This window comes from Pseudorca crassidens, chromosome 16 (genome assembly GCF_039906515.1).
Source record: "Pseudorca crassidens isolate mPseCra1 chromosome 16, mPseCra1.hap1, whole genome shotgun sequence".
Classification (NCBI taxonomy): domain Eukaryota; kingdom Metazoa; phylum Chordata; class Mammalia; order Artiodactyla; family Delphinidae; genus Pseudorca; species Pseudorca crassidens.
This window is the reverse complement of record NC_090311.1, coordinates 11519101-11531684: the sequence shown is the minus strand read 5'-3', so window position 1 is coordinate 11531684 and position 12584 is coordinate 11519101. Positions and strand designations below refer to the sequence as shown.

Sequence of the window (12584 nt, the reverse complement as noted above, 5' to 3'; positions counted from 1 at the left end):
ATTTAAAGAATTGCCATGGAGTGGGGAACAATGGTCAAAGGGAACATTAATTGTATATGTAATGTTTACATTTTTAAACAAATGGAATGTATTCCTTTGTTTCCTATCGAATTAACATTAATAAAAATGAAAAGGATCGCTAGACGTTCATTGTTGGATCAAATGCTTATCTTTTCTATATGTCAGTAGGATGGATAGTCATGTTGAGAAATATGTAAGATGCAGTACTTCCTAGAGGTGAGGTCACGAGTAGGGAGAAAAGAGTTTCATCCAATTTTAGGGAAAAAAAAATTTTTTTTTAAATGAAAATCTTTATCCTGCCATTACTTATCCTCTTTTAACTGAGTCAGTTATTGTATAGGGCAAGCAATTGAATCTTTTCCAGGACTATTGTTTTAGTTTGCCCTAACTGGTCATGCTTTTCAAGATAATCACTTCCTAATCAGTTTTCTTATCTTGCTGGGGAAGTCAGATTTTCCTGTCTGTCTTTTCCTGAAGGAGTCAGGGTTACAAAATTGACCTTTTTTCCCATTGTAAAATGTTTAAAAAGTTGAAAAAATATCTTTATGCCGAAAGACCTTGCTAGACTAAATTACCTTTGCCACATGGTTGTACCGCATATCCAGAGTTCAGTGTGGCAGCTTTAATTGAACCAAGTTTCTTCTGCTGGTGGGTGATATAAATTAATGCAGTAACCTGCATTTGTGCTTTTAAAAACTTTATTACAAAACTATGCCTGACTGGATACTGGGATTGCTAAACAGTAGTGATGCTATATATCAATACTTTTACATTTTTCTTGGCTTAAAGCACAAACTAGAGAAAATATATTTGGATCATTTAACCCTGTAACTAACATGCTCATTCTTGCCGAACTTCCAGGCTTCTATGTGTTTATTATTGTGTTTTGTTTCACCTAAGGCAAAATAATTACAGGAAAACATATTGCTATTTCTCATGAGGTTTTTTGTTTGTTTTGTTTTGTTTTCTAGGGGCAGCCTAGAAATATCTTAGTGTCCAATTCAAATTTTTCATTTTCTTTCCATTATGATTTTAATGTTCCTTTGAACACTATTTCAAATACCTGTGTCTCTGTGTTTGACAGGAAATACACTTTTTAGTTTTTTTCATTTATTTATTTATTTATTTATTTATTTATGGCTGCGTTGGGTCCTCATTGCTGAGTGCAGGCTTTCTCTAGTTGCGGTGAGCGGGGGCTACTCTTCCTTGTGGCGCACGGGCTTCTCATTGCGGTGGCTTCTCTTGTTGCGAAGCACGGGTTCTAGGTGCGTGGGCTTCAGTAGTTGTGGCACGCGGGCTCAGTAGTTGTGGCTCACGGGCTCTAGAGTGCAGGCTCAGTGGTTGTGGCACATGGGCTCAGTTGCTCCATGGCATGTGAGAATGTTCTCGGACCAGGGCTCGAACCCGTGTCCCCTGCATTGGCAGGCGGATTCTTAATCACTGCGCCACCAGGGAAGCCCACTTTTTAGTTTTTTACTCTCTGCTGTGGTAGATAAGACTCCTAACAAGTTCTTTTGTTCTTTAGAAGGAGTTTTTTTTTCAAAAATGATTGAGACATAGTTCACACACCATAAAATTCACTCTTAAATTACAATTCAGTGGTGTTTAGTATCATCATAAGGTTGTACAACCATCACCACTATCTAATTCCAGGACATTTTCATCATCCCACCTTACTTAGATTATAACTAGTAAATATCGATTTCCTTATCTATCTTACCCTTAGTTTTTTCATTTTGATCAGTGTGTAAGACTGAAAACAGTAAGACAGGAAACTGTATATTAAAAGACGTATGAGATTTTAACCCAGTGCAATTTGTAGAGCTGGTTGGAAGTCAACTACAAAAAGACATTTTTATTCATGGTCCCCACACTCCCAGCGTCTAAATTATTTCAAAGCAGATTCCAGATGTTTTTCTGCAGATACTTCAGTATGTATTTCAACACTAATTATTGACACACCATGCTTTCCCCCTCTTTATTATCATTTACTAGATGCCCATATTTACATGGGTCTGCATCTGTCTTCTCTGTTCTTTTCTAGTATTCATTTGTCCATTCTTGTACTGGCACCACGTTGTTTTATTTACCATAGGTTTATCATATGTTTTGCTACCTGGTAAACATTAGCTTTTAGTAATAATAACAGGAATTATAAAAATTATTTAGTCCTCATAGATACTCTCTGAAATAGGTGGTTTTATCCCATTCTACAGATGAGAAAACCAAGAATTGGAGCAGTTAAGTATTAAGCTGAAGTACATGACAAATAAATAAGGCAGCTAAAATTTGAGTCTTTCTGACCTCAAAGTCCAGAACACTGAGGCTTCTCTGAAAAGGGAAAGCTACTGTTTACAAAATTTTTTCTCTTTTGTTTGAGATCATTTACATGGTATTTTCTCAGATTTAGTCTTCATTATAATCCCTCAGGCATATTGAACTTAAGTCTGTAATTTTTTTTATAGAAGCACCTCAGTTTTTCAGTTTCTGTGTATGAGTTTAGCTAGCTAAACTCTAAAAATATGCGTATTTTATTTTTGAATGTATTTGAGTTTGTAAGTTGAATTTCAGTATTGACAATACCAATGTTTTTGTGGAAAAAAGCATGCCTTTCGTTTCCCAAGTGAGTCTATGTGTGGGGTAAAACCTCTGTGTTTGAAATTTAGTATTTTTATATTTTTGGTACTATACCATTAGATGGCTTATTGGAAAGACATTTATTACATTTGATTGTGCACATTGTGTTTTTGTCATTGCTGTAATTTCTTAAAATCGCAATTCTTAATGTTAATATGAAAGCAAGAAGGCATAAACTGGGAAGAGGGCTTCCTAATGTTGGCTTGTCTGATCATCTGCCAACACTAAATTGTTCAGTGTAAAATAGAAATTATTCCTGTGAGGTTAAGAGACCTGTGGTAAGAATTTCTTTTTATTCAGCAGACTGTATTAGCATTCAACAGTTTATTATGTATTATGTGCTTTATTTATTTTGTGTTAGGTTTATTGTGTGTTAGGTGCTTGGTAACCTTAATCTGTGCCTGACGTACTTCCCAGCACATGGTAGGTCCTTGGTTAAAGTTTAATGATATTAATGAAATGACCTGCAAAAGCCTTGAAACTTTGGAGTAGATTTCTACCCTATTTTATAAAGAACTATGAAACGTTTCCAAATTCTTGCATTTATGAAATGCTTTAAGCACATCTCCAGAGCACTTTCCCTCAAATGAGAGTTGACTAATATTTGGGGGAAAAATGGGGGAAATTAAAATACTATATATCTTTTAAAAATATTTTTTCATAAGGGGAATATATATCCATCATGCTATTTTTCTATAGTAAGAAATTCCTGAAACACTGTTTCAATTATTTTTATTTTTGGTACTAATTAGGTAGTATTTTTAAAGGGTGTAGAGTCTCATAAAATGAAAAATTGCTTTTGGATGCTGTCTTTCATAGACCATTTCTCAGTTAAATAGAAATGTTTTGTGAGAAGTAGAAATTTGGATTGGAAAGATAACTATTGGGCCTCTAAGTGTTTTCTTTCCTTTCTTTCTTGTAATTATTAAATACTTCTTTCATTTGTTTTACACCCCTCCCCCACTTTCTTCAATATATTTACTTATTTGCTCAGTCCTAGTGTACACATAAAGTAGTTTTGGAATTGCTAACTCATACTCTTCTGAAAAATAATTCACTAACCAGAGTACAATATTGTATACAGTTCTTTTTGTCTTTATCCTTGCAAAATACTGTTTTCCAAAGTTATTTAGATTAGTTTATTTCTTCCTTATCTCCTACATTATGGTTACGTTTTCCATTTGTAACAGAGTTGGGTTACTCTTTGCATTTTGTTTTGGGTTCCCTTCACATTCTGGTTAATTTGAACTACTTGTTTTTGAGGGGATGTGAAACATTACCATGATTCTAAGAGTCAGAACTACGTGAAAGGGTATACTTGGAGAGATGTCATCCCCCTGATCCCTTTTATCCCATTCCTGTTTTCCTTCCATGTCATTTCCACCTACTCCTTGTTCAGTAACCAATCTCATTAATTTCTAATTTCTCTTTCCTCTTTTTTTTGTACAAATGAGCAGATATGTGCATATTTTCTCATCTTTCTTACAGAAAGGGTGGCACACTCTAGATACTCTTTCGTGCTTCGATTTAATACTATATCTTATTATGTAATACCCTTATTGTATATTAATAATATCCAGTTTATCCCCTTAATGTATCGAGGAATCACTTCTTAGCAGTTTACAGAATGCTTTTTTACAGCTGCATAGTACTCTATTGCATAGATGTGCCATAGTTTATTCAGCCATTCTCCTATGTCTGAGCATTCTAGTTGTTTCCAGTATTTTACAGTTGTAAACTGCTGCAATGAATAGATTTGAGTATGTGTACTTTTGTGTTGTTGAGGTGTGTCTTCAAGGTAAATTCACAAGAGTGGGATTGCTAGGTTCAAAGGTAAGTGTGTATGTTTTATTATTAGTTATCACAAAATTTCCCTCCAGAAAAGTTGTGTGCATTTGTATTCCCACCAGCACTAGGAGAGTGCCTGGTTCCCACAGCCTGGCCAGCGAATGTGCTGTCATACTTTTTTATTATCCCCAAGCTGATGGGTGAGAATGGTATTGCAACATTTTAATTTACATCTCCATTGAAAATCTTTTCATACATTTAAGGGTCATTTTTGTATCTTTGTTGTGCTCTAAAAGGTACCAGTCCACGGCCTGTTAGGAACCGGGCCACGCAACAGGGTGAGCGGGGCGGGGAGGAGGGGGGTGCAGGTAAAGCTTCATCTGCCGCTCCCCATCGCTTGCATTACTGCTTGAACCATTGCTCGCGTTGCTACCTGAACCATCCCCCCCACCACTCACATTACCACCTGAACCACACCCCAACCCGCCTCGGCCGTGGAAAAATTGTCTTCCACGAAACCGGTCCCTGGTGCCTAAAAGGTTGGGGACCGCTGCTTTAAAGGTTGTATCTTTTGCACACTGTGTTTGATTATTCACCTTCAGCTTGCCGGGACAGTACCACTTTATAGAAGCCAGACATTAAATATGACTTTTCTCTTTCAGATCTACCATGGTGGCTTATTTTAATTCGGCAGAAAGCTTTGGTGGGCAAACTTCCAGGAGACCATGAGGTCTGTAAAGTTACCAAAATTGCTGTGCTATCACTTTCTGAAATGGAACCTCAGGATCTTGAGCTAGAGGTAAGGTAAAGTCTCAGGAAATTTTATGGAAACTTGATATAGATGTAATGGCAACTATGGGGATTTGGTTTAATAGACCAGAATCATAGAGTTTTAGAGCTGGATAATATCTTTAGAGTAATTTAATCCTGTGGTTTTTAAGTCTCACTTTGGTAGTGGAACCTTTGTTTTAAAATCTGTGAAATCCAGTATATAAAATGCATAGAAGCCAGAGCTGCTTTTGTTGAGGTAGTGATAGGAGAAGAGGGGTTCCTTGGGGCCCTGCCTACTTGGCTTCTGCTGGAAGCCACCTTCTGTTTCTAGGGATCCCTAAGACTGCACAGCACAGTTCAAAAACTGGTTTGGGGTAGGGGAAGTCAAGGTGAGATTTAACTTTTATTATATCTTTTATCTATATTTCTTGAAATTTCTCTCAGGCTATATTTCTCTTGTAGTTTTTTTTTCATTTCTCATTTTATTGATTTGAGTGCTCTCCCTCTTTTTCTTGATGAGTCTGGCTAATGGTTTATCCATTTTGTTTATCTTCTCAAAGAACCAGCTTTTAGTTTTATTGATCTTTGCTATTGTTTTATTTCTATTTCACTTATTTCTGCTCTGTTCTTTATGATTTCTTTCCTTCTGCTAACTTTTGGTTTTGTTTGTTCTTCTTTCTCTAGTTCCTTTAGGTGTAAGGTTAGATTGTTTATTTGAGATTCTTCTTGTTTCTTGAGGTAGGCTTGTATAGCTCTAAACTTCCCTCTTAGAACTGCTTTTGCTGCATCCCATAGGTTTTGGATCGTCGTGTTTTCATTGTCATTTGTCTCTAGGTATTTTTTGATTTCCTCTTTGATTTCTTCAGTGATCTCTTGGTTATTTAGTAACGTATTGTTTAGCCTCCATGTGTTGGTGTTTTTTATGTTTTTTTCCCTGTAATTCATTTCTAATCTCATAGCGTTGTGGTCAGAAAAGATGCTTGATATGATTTTAGTTCTCTTGAATTTACCGTGGCTTGATTTGTGACCCAAGATGTGATCTATCCTGGAGGATGTTCTGTGTGCAGTTGAGAAGAAAGTGTAATCTGCTGTTTTTGGATGGAAGGTTCTATAAATATCAATTAAATCTGTCTGGTCTGTTGTGTCATTTAAAGCTTGTGTTTCCATATTAATTTTCTGTTTGGATGATCTGTCCATTGGTGTAAGTGAGGTGTTAAAGTCCCCCATTATTATTGTGTTACTGTCGATTTCCTCTTTTATAGCTGTTAGCAGTTGCCTTATGTATTGAGGTGCTCCTATGTTGGGTGCATATATATTTATAATTGTTATATCTTCTTGGATTGATCCCTTGATCATTATGTAGTGTCCTTCCTTGTCTCTTGTAACATTCTTTATTTTAAAGTCTATTTTATCTGATATGAGTACTGCTACTCCAGCTTCCTTTTGATTTCCATTTGCATGGAATATCTTTTTCCATCCCCTCACTTTCAGTCTGTATGTGTCCCTAGGTCTGAAGTGGGTCTCTTGTAGACAGCATATAGATGGGTCTTGTTTTTGTATCCATTCAGCCAGTCTATGTCTTTTGGTTGGAGCATTTAATCCATTCACGTTTAAGGTAATTATCGATATGAATGTTCCTATGACCATTTTCTTAATTGTTTTGGGTTTGTTTTTGTAGGTCCTTTTCTTCTCTTCTGCTTCCCACTTAGAGAAGTTCCTTTAGCACTTGTAGAGCTGGTTTGGTGGTGCTGAATTCTTTTAGCTTTTGCTTGTCTGTAAAGCTTTTGATTTCTCCATTGAATCTGAATGAGATCCTTGCTGGGTAGAGTAATCTTGGTTGTAGGTTCTTCCCTTTCATCACTTTAAGTATATCATGCCACTGCCTTCTGGCTTGTAGAGTTTCTGCTGAGAAATCAGCTGTTAACCTTATGGGAGTTCCCTTGTATGTTATGTGTCGTTTTCCCCTTGCTGCTTTCAATAATTTTTCTTTGTCGTTAATTTTTGCCAGTTTGATTACTATGTGTCTCGGCGGGTTTCTCCTTGGGTTTATCCTGTATGGAACTCTCTGCACTTCCTGGACTTGGGTGGCTATTTCCTTTCCCATGTTAGGGAAGTTTTCGACTATAATCTCTTCAAATATTTTCTCGGGTCCTTTCTCTCTCTCTTCTCCTGGGACCCCTATAATGCGAATGTTGTTGCATTTAATGTTGTCCCAGAGGTCTCTTAGGCTGTCTTCAGTTCTTTTCATTCTTTTTTCTTTATTCTGTTCCGCAGCAGTGAATTCCACCATTCTGTCTTGCAGGTCACTTATCCGTTCTTCTGCCTCAGTTATTCTGCTATTGACTCCTTCTAGTGTAGTTTTCATTTCAGATATTGTATTGTTCATCTCTGTTTGTTTGTTCTTTAATTCTTCTAGGTCTTTGTTAAACATCTCTTGCATCTCTTTGCCTCCATTCTTTTTCCGAGGTCCTCTATCATCTTCACTATCATTATTCTGAATTCTTTTTTCTGGAAGGTTGCCTATCTCTACTTCATTTAGTTGTTTTTCTGGGGTTTTATCTTTTTCCTTCATCTGGTATATAGCCCTCTGCCTTTTCATCTTGTCTGTCTTTCTGAGAATGTGGTTTTTGTTCCACAGGCTGCAGGATTGTAGTTCTTCTTGCTTCTGCTGTCTGCCCTCTGGTGGATGAGGCTATCTGAGAGGCTTGTGCAGGTTTCCTGATGGGAGGGACTCTTTTTTCTTTTTTTTTTTTTTTTGAAGAAAGAAAAACCACTGATCTTGTAAGACTTTTTCATTTTCCAAGAGGAAATCAAGCCTTCAAATACAGTGACTTAGGGCCAAGATAATGAGATTGCCCAGGGCCAATGTTTGTCTCCACACTGTGCCTGCCACCGCCTGGCTGAAGTAACCCATGAAAGCATTTGTATCATGCCTGCTGTCAGTGTGGGGATGTGGCATCTAGGGATGTCATCACTCTGTCATAGTCCTAGCCTATTCTGGTCACTGTGTGATGTGCCAGACAGGCCCTGAGGGTTAAATGGATTATCATATTTAATCCTTTGGACTATCCTATAAAGTAGGCACTGTTACAGTCCATGTTGTACAGGTGAAGAAAGAAGGCTTGGAGAGGAGATAATCACACCTGGACTCAGGCCGTTTGGTCCTGTATCACTCTGCTGACCTTGCCTCCCTGTTACCTGAATAGCAGGTAACAGGTAACATAGTTCCCACTACCCCACAGCTCAAATACGTGTTTTTCTAAGGTGAGTTGTTAGGAAGAAAGTTTGGGGACAGGGTTAAATTGTTTAAAAAAATAAGTACAGAGATACCTCAGAGACATTGTGGGTTTAATTCCAGACCACTGCAATAAAGCAAATATCATAATAACATGATTCACATGAATCTTTTTGTTTCTCAAGCATATAAAAGTTATGTTTATACTGTGGTCTATTAAGTGTGCAAGGACATTATGCCTAAAAAATAATGTACATACCTTAATTTTAAAATACCATTGCTAGAAAAATGCTAACCACCATCTCAGTTTTCAGTGAGTCAATATTTTTGCAATAACATCAAAGGTCACTGATCACAGATCACTATAACAAATATAATAATGATGAGAAAGTTTGAAATTGTGAAAATTAACAAAATGTGGCACAGAGACATGAATTAAGCAAATGCTGTTGGAAAATCCTGCCAATAGACTTGTTTGATGTAAGGTTGCCACAAACCTTTAATTTGTTAAAAAAAAAAAAAAAAAACGAAAAAAAATATCTGCGAAGCACGGTAAAATGGGTATGCCTGTGACAATATAGTTATTTTTATGCTGGAAGTTTGACAATCTAATTTTAAGAAACAAGCATTAAAATGAACTTAGGAGGACATTGATATTCTATTTGTTGCAAGTATCAAAAAGAGATTAGAGTACTTCTTATTTCCTTTAATTGGTACTAGAGATGGAATACTAATACTATTGCTGATCTGAGACAAGTACCTTAGGTGGCAATTGGGCCTATTAAAAACAGGTATTGGCAGGTTTTGTTTGCATTTTATTTTAGTGAAGAACAGCCAGACTAAAAAAATTGTGTCAGTTTGCTAAGCTAATAAACTTGTGTCCTTTGGATGACTGCTGACAAATTGAAAGGTCAGTGTGGCTTCTTGTCACCAGCCTTTGCCTTGAGGGCGAGCACCCCTTGGGCAGCATGCTGGTTTGAGCATTAAGCCTGGGGGCCCTGACAGTTAGAGTTAGAGCAAGAACAGCTTATCCAGCACCTTGGTCACCTGCTAGTCATCAGTTTGTACATCTAGTACTCCCAACCCTGGGGAAATGAGCTGTCCTCATCGGAGAACTGGAGCTGGACTTTTCAGGGAGGTTTTCTTATGCCCTTTGTGGCCACCAATCCGTAACATTTGAGATTAGTAGCTGACTATTGTGTAAATGGCAGGGGTGGAGGGGGAGGAATCTTTAGGAAATAATATTTAATGGAATTTTAAGACACAAAAATGTGAATATGATGAAAGCTTTTAAAATGTCTTTATTCTGAAGATCTTTCCTTTTCTCTCTTGATACTCTTAAGTGAATGAGATTATCTTCAAATACAGGTGAAAATGAGATATGCCCCCACATAGCTGAGTATTTTTACAACACAGTTGAACAGTCTGAGCTATGGCATTTGCCAGGGTACTAAAAGGTAAGAGTTGGAAATATGTAATGACCCTTGCTAATTAAGGGTAACCGTGATTATAGATAAAGTATTTCCAGATCCCATTTTAGTGATAGTTTGGCATGCCTTTCTCTCAAGAGAATAGAATTTTAGAAATTTGCATTTAAGCCTTTTTTCCCTTTCCTTTAATCCTATTTTATGGTAATGGAGCTTTACAGTGAACAATAGGAGGAAGGGAAAGAACAGCTATGTTGAAAATCACAAACTGTTTGCTTATTTTCTGACACATTAATTTAAATCTTTGGTATCTTTAATTCAGTTTCCGTATAACTCCCGTTAAAAGGTGCATTTAGAAGCATGGTAATTTTTTTTTAACATCTTTATTGGAGTATAATTGCTTTACAATGGTGTGTTAGTTTCTGCTTTATAACTAAGTGAATCAGTTATACATATACATATGTTCCCATATCTCTTCCCTCTTGCGTCTCCCTCCCTATCCCACCCCCCCTAGGTGGTCACAATTAACCGAGCTGATCTCCCTGTGCTATGCGGCTGCTTCCCACTAGCTATCTATTTTATGTTTGGTAGTGTATATATGTCCATGCCACTCTCTCACTTTGTCCCAGCTTACCCTTCCCCCTCCCCGTGTCCTCAAGTCCATTCTGTACGTCTGTGTCTTTATTTCTGTCCTGCCCCTAGGTTCTTGAGAACAATTTTTTTGTTTTTAGATTCCATATATATGTGTTAGCATACAGTATTTGTTTTTCTCTTTCTGACTTCACTTTGTATGACAGACTCTAAGTCCATCCACCTCACTACAAATAACTCAGTTTCGTTTCTTTTTATGGCTGAGTAATAGTCCATTGTATGTATGTGCCACATCTTCTTTATCCATTCATCTGTCAATGGACACTTAGGTTGCTTCCATGTCCTGGCTATTGTAAATAGAGCTGCAATGAACATTGTGGTACATGACTCTTTTTTTAAATTTTATTTACTTTTTTATACAGCAGGTCCTTATTAGTCATCAATTTTATACACATCAATGTATACATGTCAACCCCAGTCTCCCAATTCATCACACCACCAGCCCCACCCCGCTGCTGCTTTCCCCCCTTGGTGTCCATACGTTTGTTCTCTACATCTGTGTCTCAATTTCTGCCCTGCAAACCGGTTCATTTGTACGACTTTCCTAGGTTCCACATATATGCTTTACTATACGATATTTGTTTTTCTCTTTCTGACTTACTTCGCTCTGTATGACAGTCTCTAGATTCATCCATGTCTCTACAAATGACCCAATTTCATTCCGTTTTATGGCTGAGTAATATTCCATTGTACATATGTACCACATCTTCTTTATCGATTCATCTGTCGATGGGCATTTAGGTTGCTTCTGTGACCTGGCTATTGTAAATAGTTCTGCAGTGAACATTGGGGTGCATGTGTCTTTTTAAATTATGGTTTTCTTTGGGTATATGCCCAGTAGTGGGATTGCTGGATGATATGGTAATTCTATTTTTAGTTTCTTAAGGAACCTCCATACTGTTCTCCAGAGTGGCTGTATCAATTTACATTCCCACCAACAGTGCAAGAGGGTTCCCTTTTCTCCACACCCTCTCCAGCATTTATTGTTTGTAGATTTTCTGATGATGCCCATTCTAACTGGTGTGAGGTGATACCTCATTGTAGTTTTGATTTGCATTTCTCTAATAATTAGTGATGTTGAGAATCTTTTCATGTGCTTCTTGGCCATCTGTGTGTCTTCTTTGGAGAAATGTCTATTTAGGTCTTCTGCCCATTTTTGGATTGGGTTGTTTGTTTTTTTAATATTGAGCTGCATGAACTGTTTATATATTTTGGAGATTAATCCTTTGTCCATTGATTTGTTTGCAAATATTTTCTCCCATTCTGAGGGTTGTCTTCATTTTGTTTGTAGTTTCCTTTGCTTGGCAAAAGCTTTTAAGTTTCATTAGGTCCCATTTGTTTATTTTTGTTTTTATTTCCATTACTCTAGGAGGTGGATCAGAAAAGATCTTGCTGTGATTTATGTCAAAGAGTGTTCTTCCTATGTTTTCCTCTAAGAGTTTTATAGTGTCCGGTCTTACATTTAGGTCTCTAATCCATTTTGAGTTTATTTTTGTGTATGGTATTAGGGAGTGTTCTAATTTCATTCTTTTACATGTAGCTGTCCAGTTTTCCCAGCACCACTTATTGAAGAGACTGTCTTTTCTCCATTGTATATCATTGCCTCCTTTGTCATAGATTAGTTGACCATAGGTGCATGGGTTTGTCTCTGAACTTTCTTTCCTGTTGCATTTATCTGTATTTCTGTTTTTGTGCCAGTACCATATTGTCTTGATTACTGTAGCTTTGTAGTATAGCCTGAAGTCAGGGAATCTGTACCTCCAGCTCTGTTTTTATCTCTCAAGACTGCTTTGGCTATTCAGGGTCTTTTGTGTCTCCATACAAATTTTAAGATTTTTTTGTTCTAGTTCTATAAAAAATGCCATTGGTAATTTGATAGGGATTGCATTGAATTGTAGATTGCTTTGGGTAATATAGTCATTTTCACAATATTGATTCTTCCAATCCAAGAACATGGTATATCTCTCCATCTGTTTGTATCATCTTTAATTTCTTTCATCAGTGTCTTATAGTTTTCTGCATACAGGTCTTTTGTCTCTGTAGGTAGGTTTATT

General features: G+C 36.9%; 1 protein-coding gene across 2 annotated transcripts in view; it reads left to right on the top strand.

The window, feature by feature from the left end:
* Positions 1 to 12584, top strand: part of INPP5F (inositol polyphosphate-5-phosphatase F) — a 92324-nt gene that overhangs the window by 34833 nt on the left and 44907 nt on the right. Inside the window, exons 3-4 of one of the 2 annotated variants that reach the window (XM_067709231.1) lie at positions 4743 to 4784; positions 5109 to 5245. In XM_067709231.1, the coding sequence (XP_067565332.1) occupies positions 4743 to 4784; positions 5109 to 5245 (179 nt within the window). The remainder of the gene's footprint in view (positions 1 to 4742; positions 4785 to 5108; positions 5246 to 12584) is intronic. The other variant, XM_067709232.1, reaches the window with a different exon arrangement.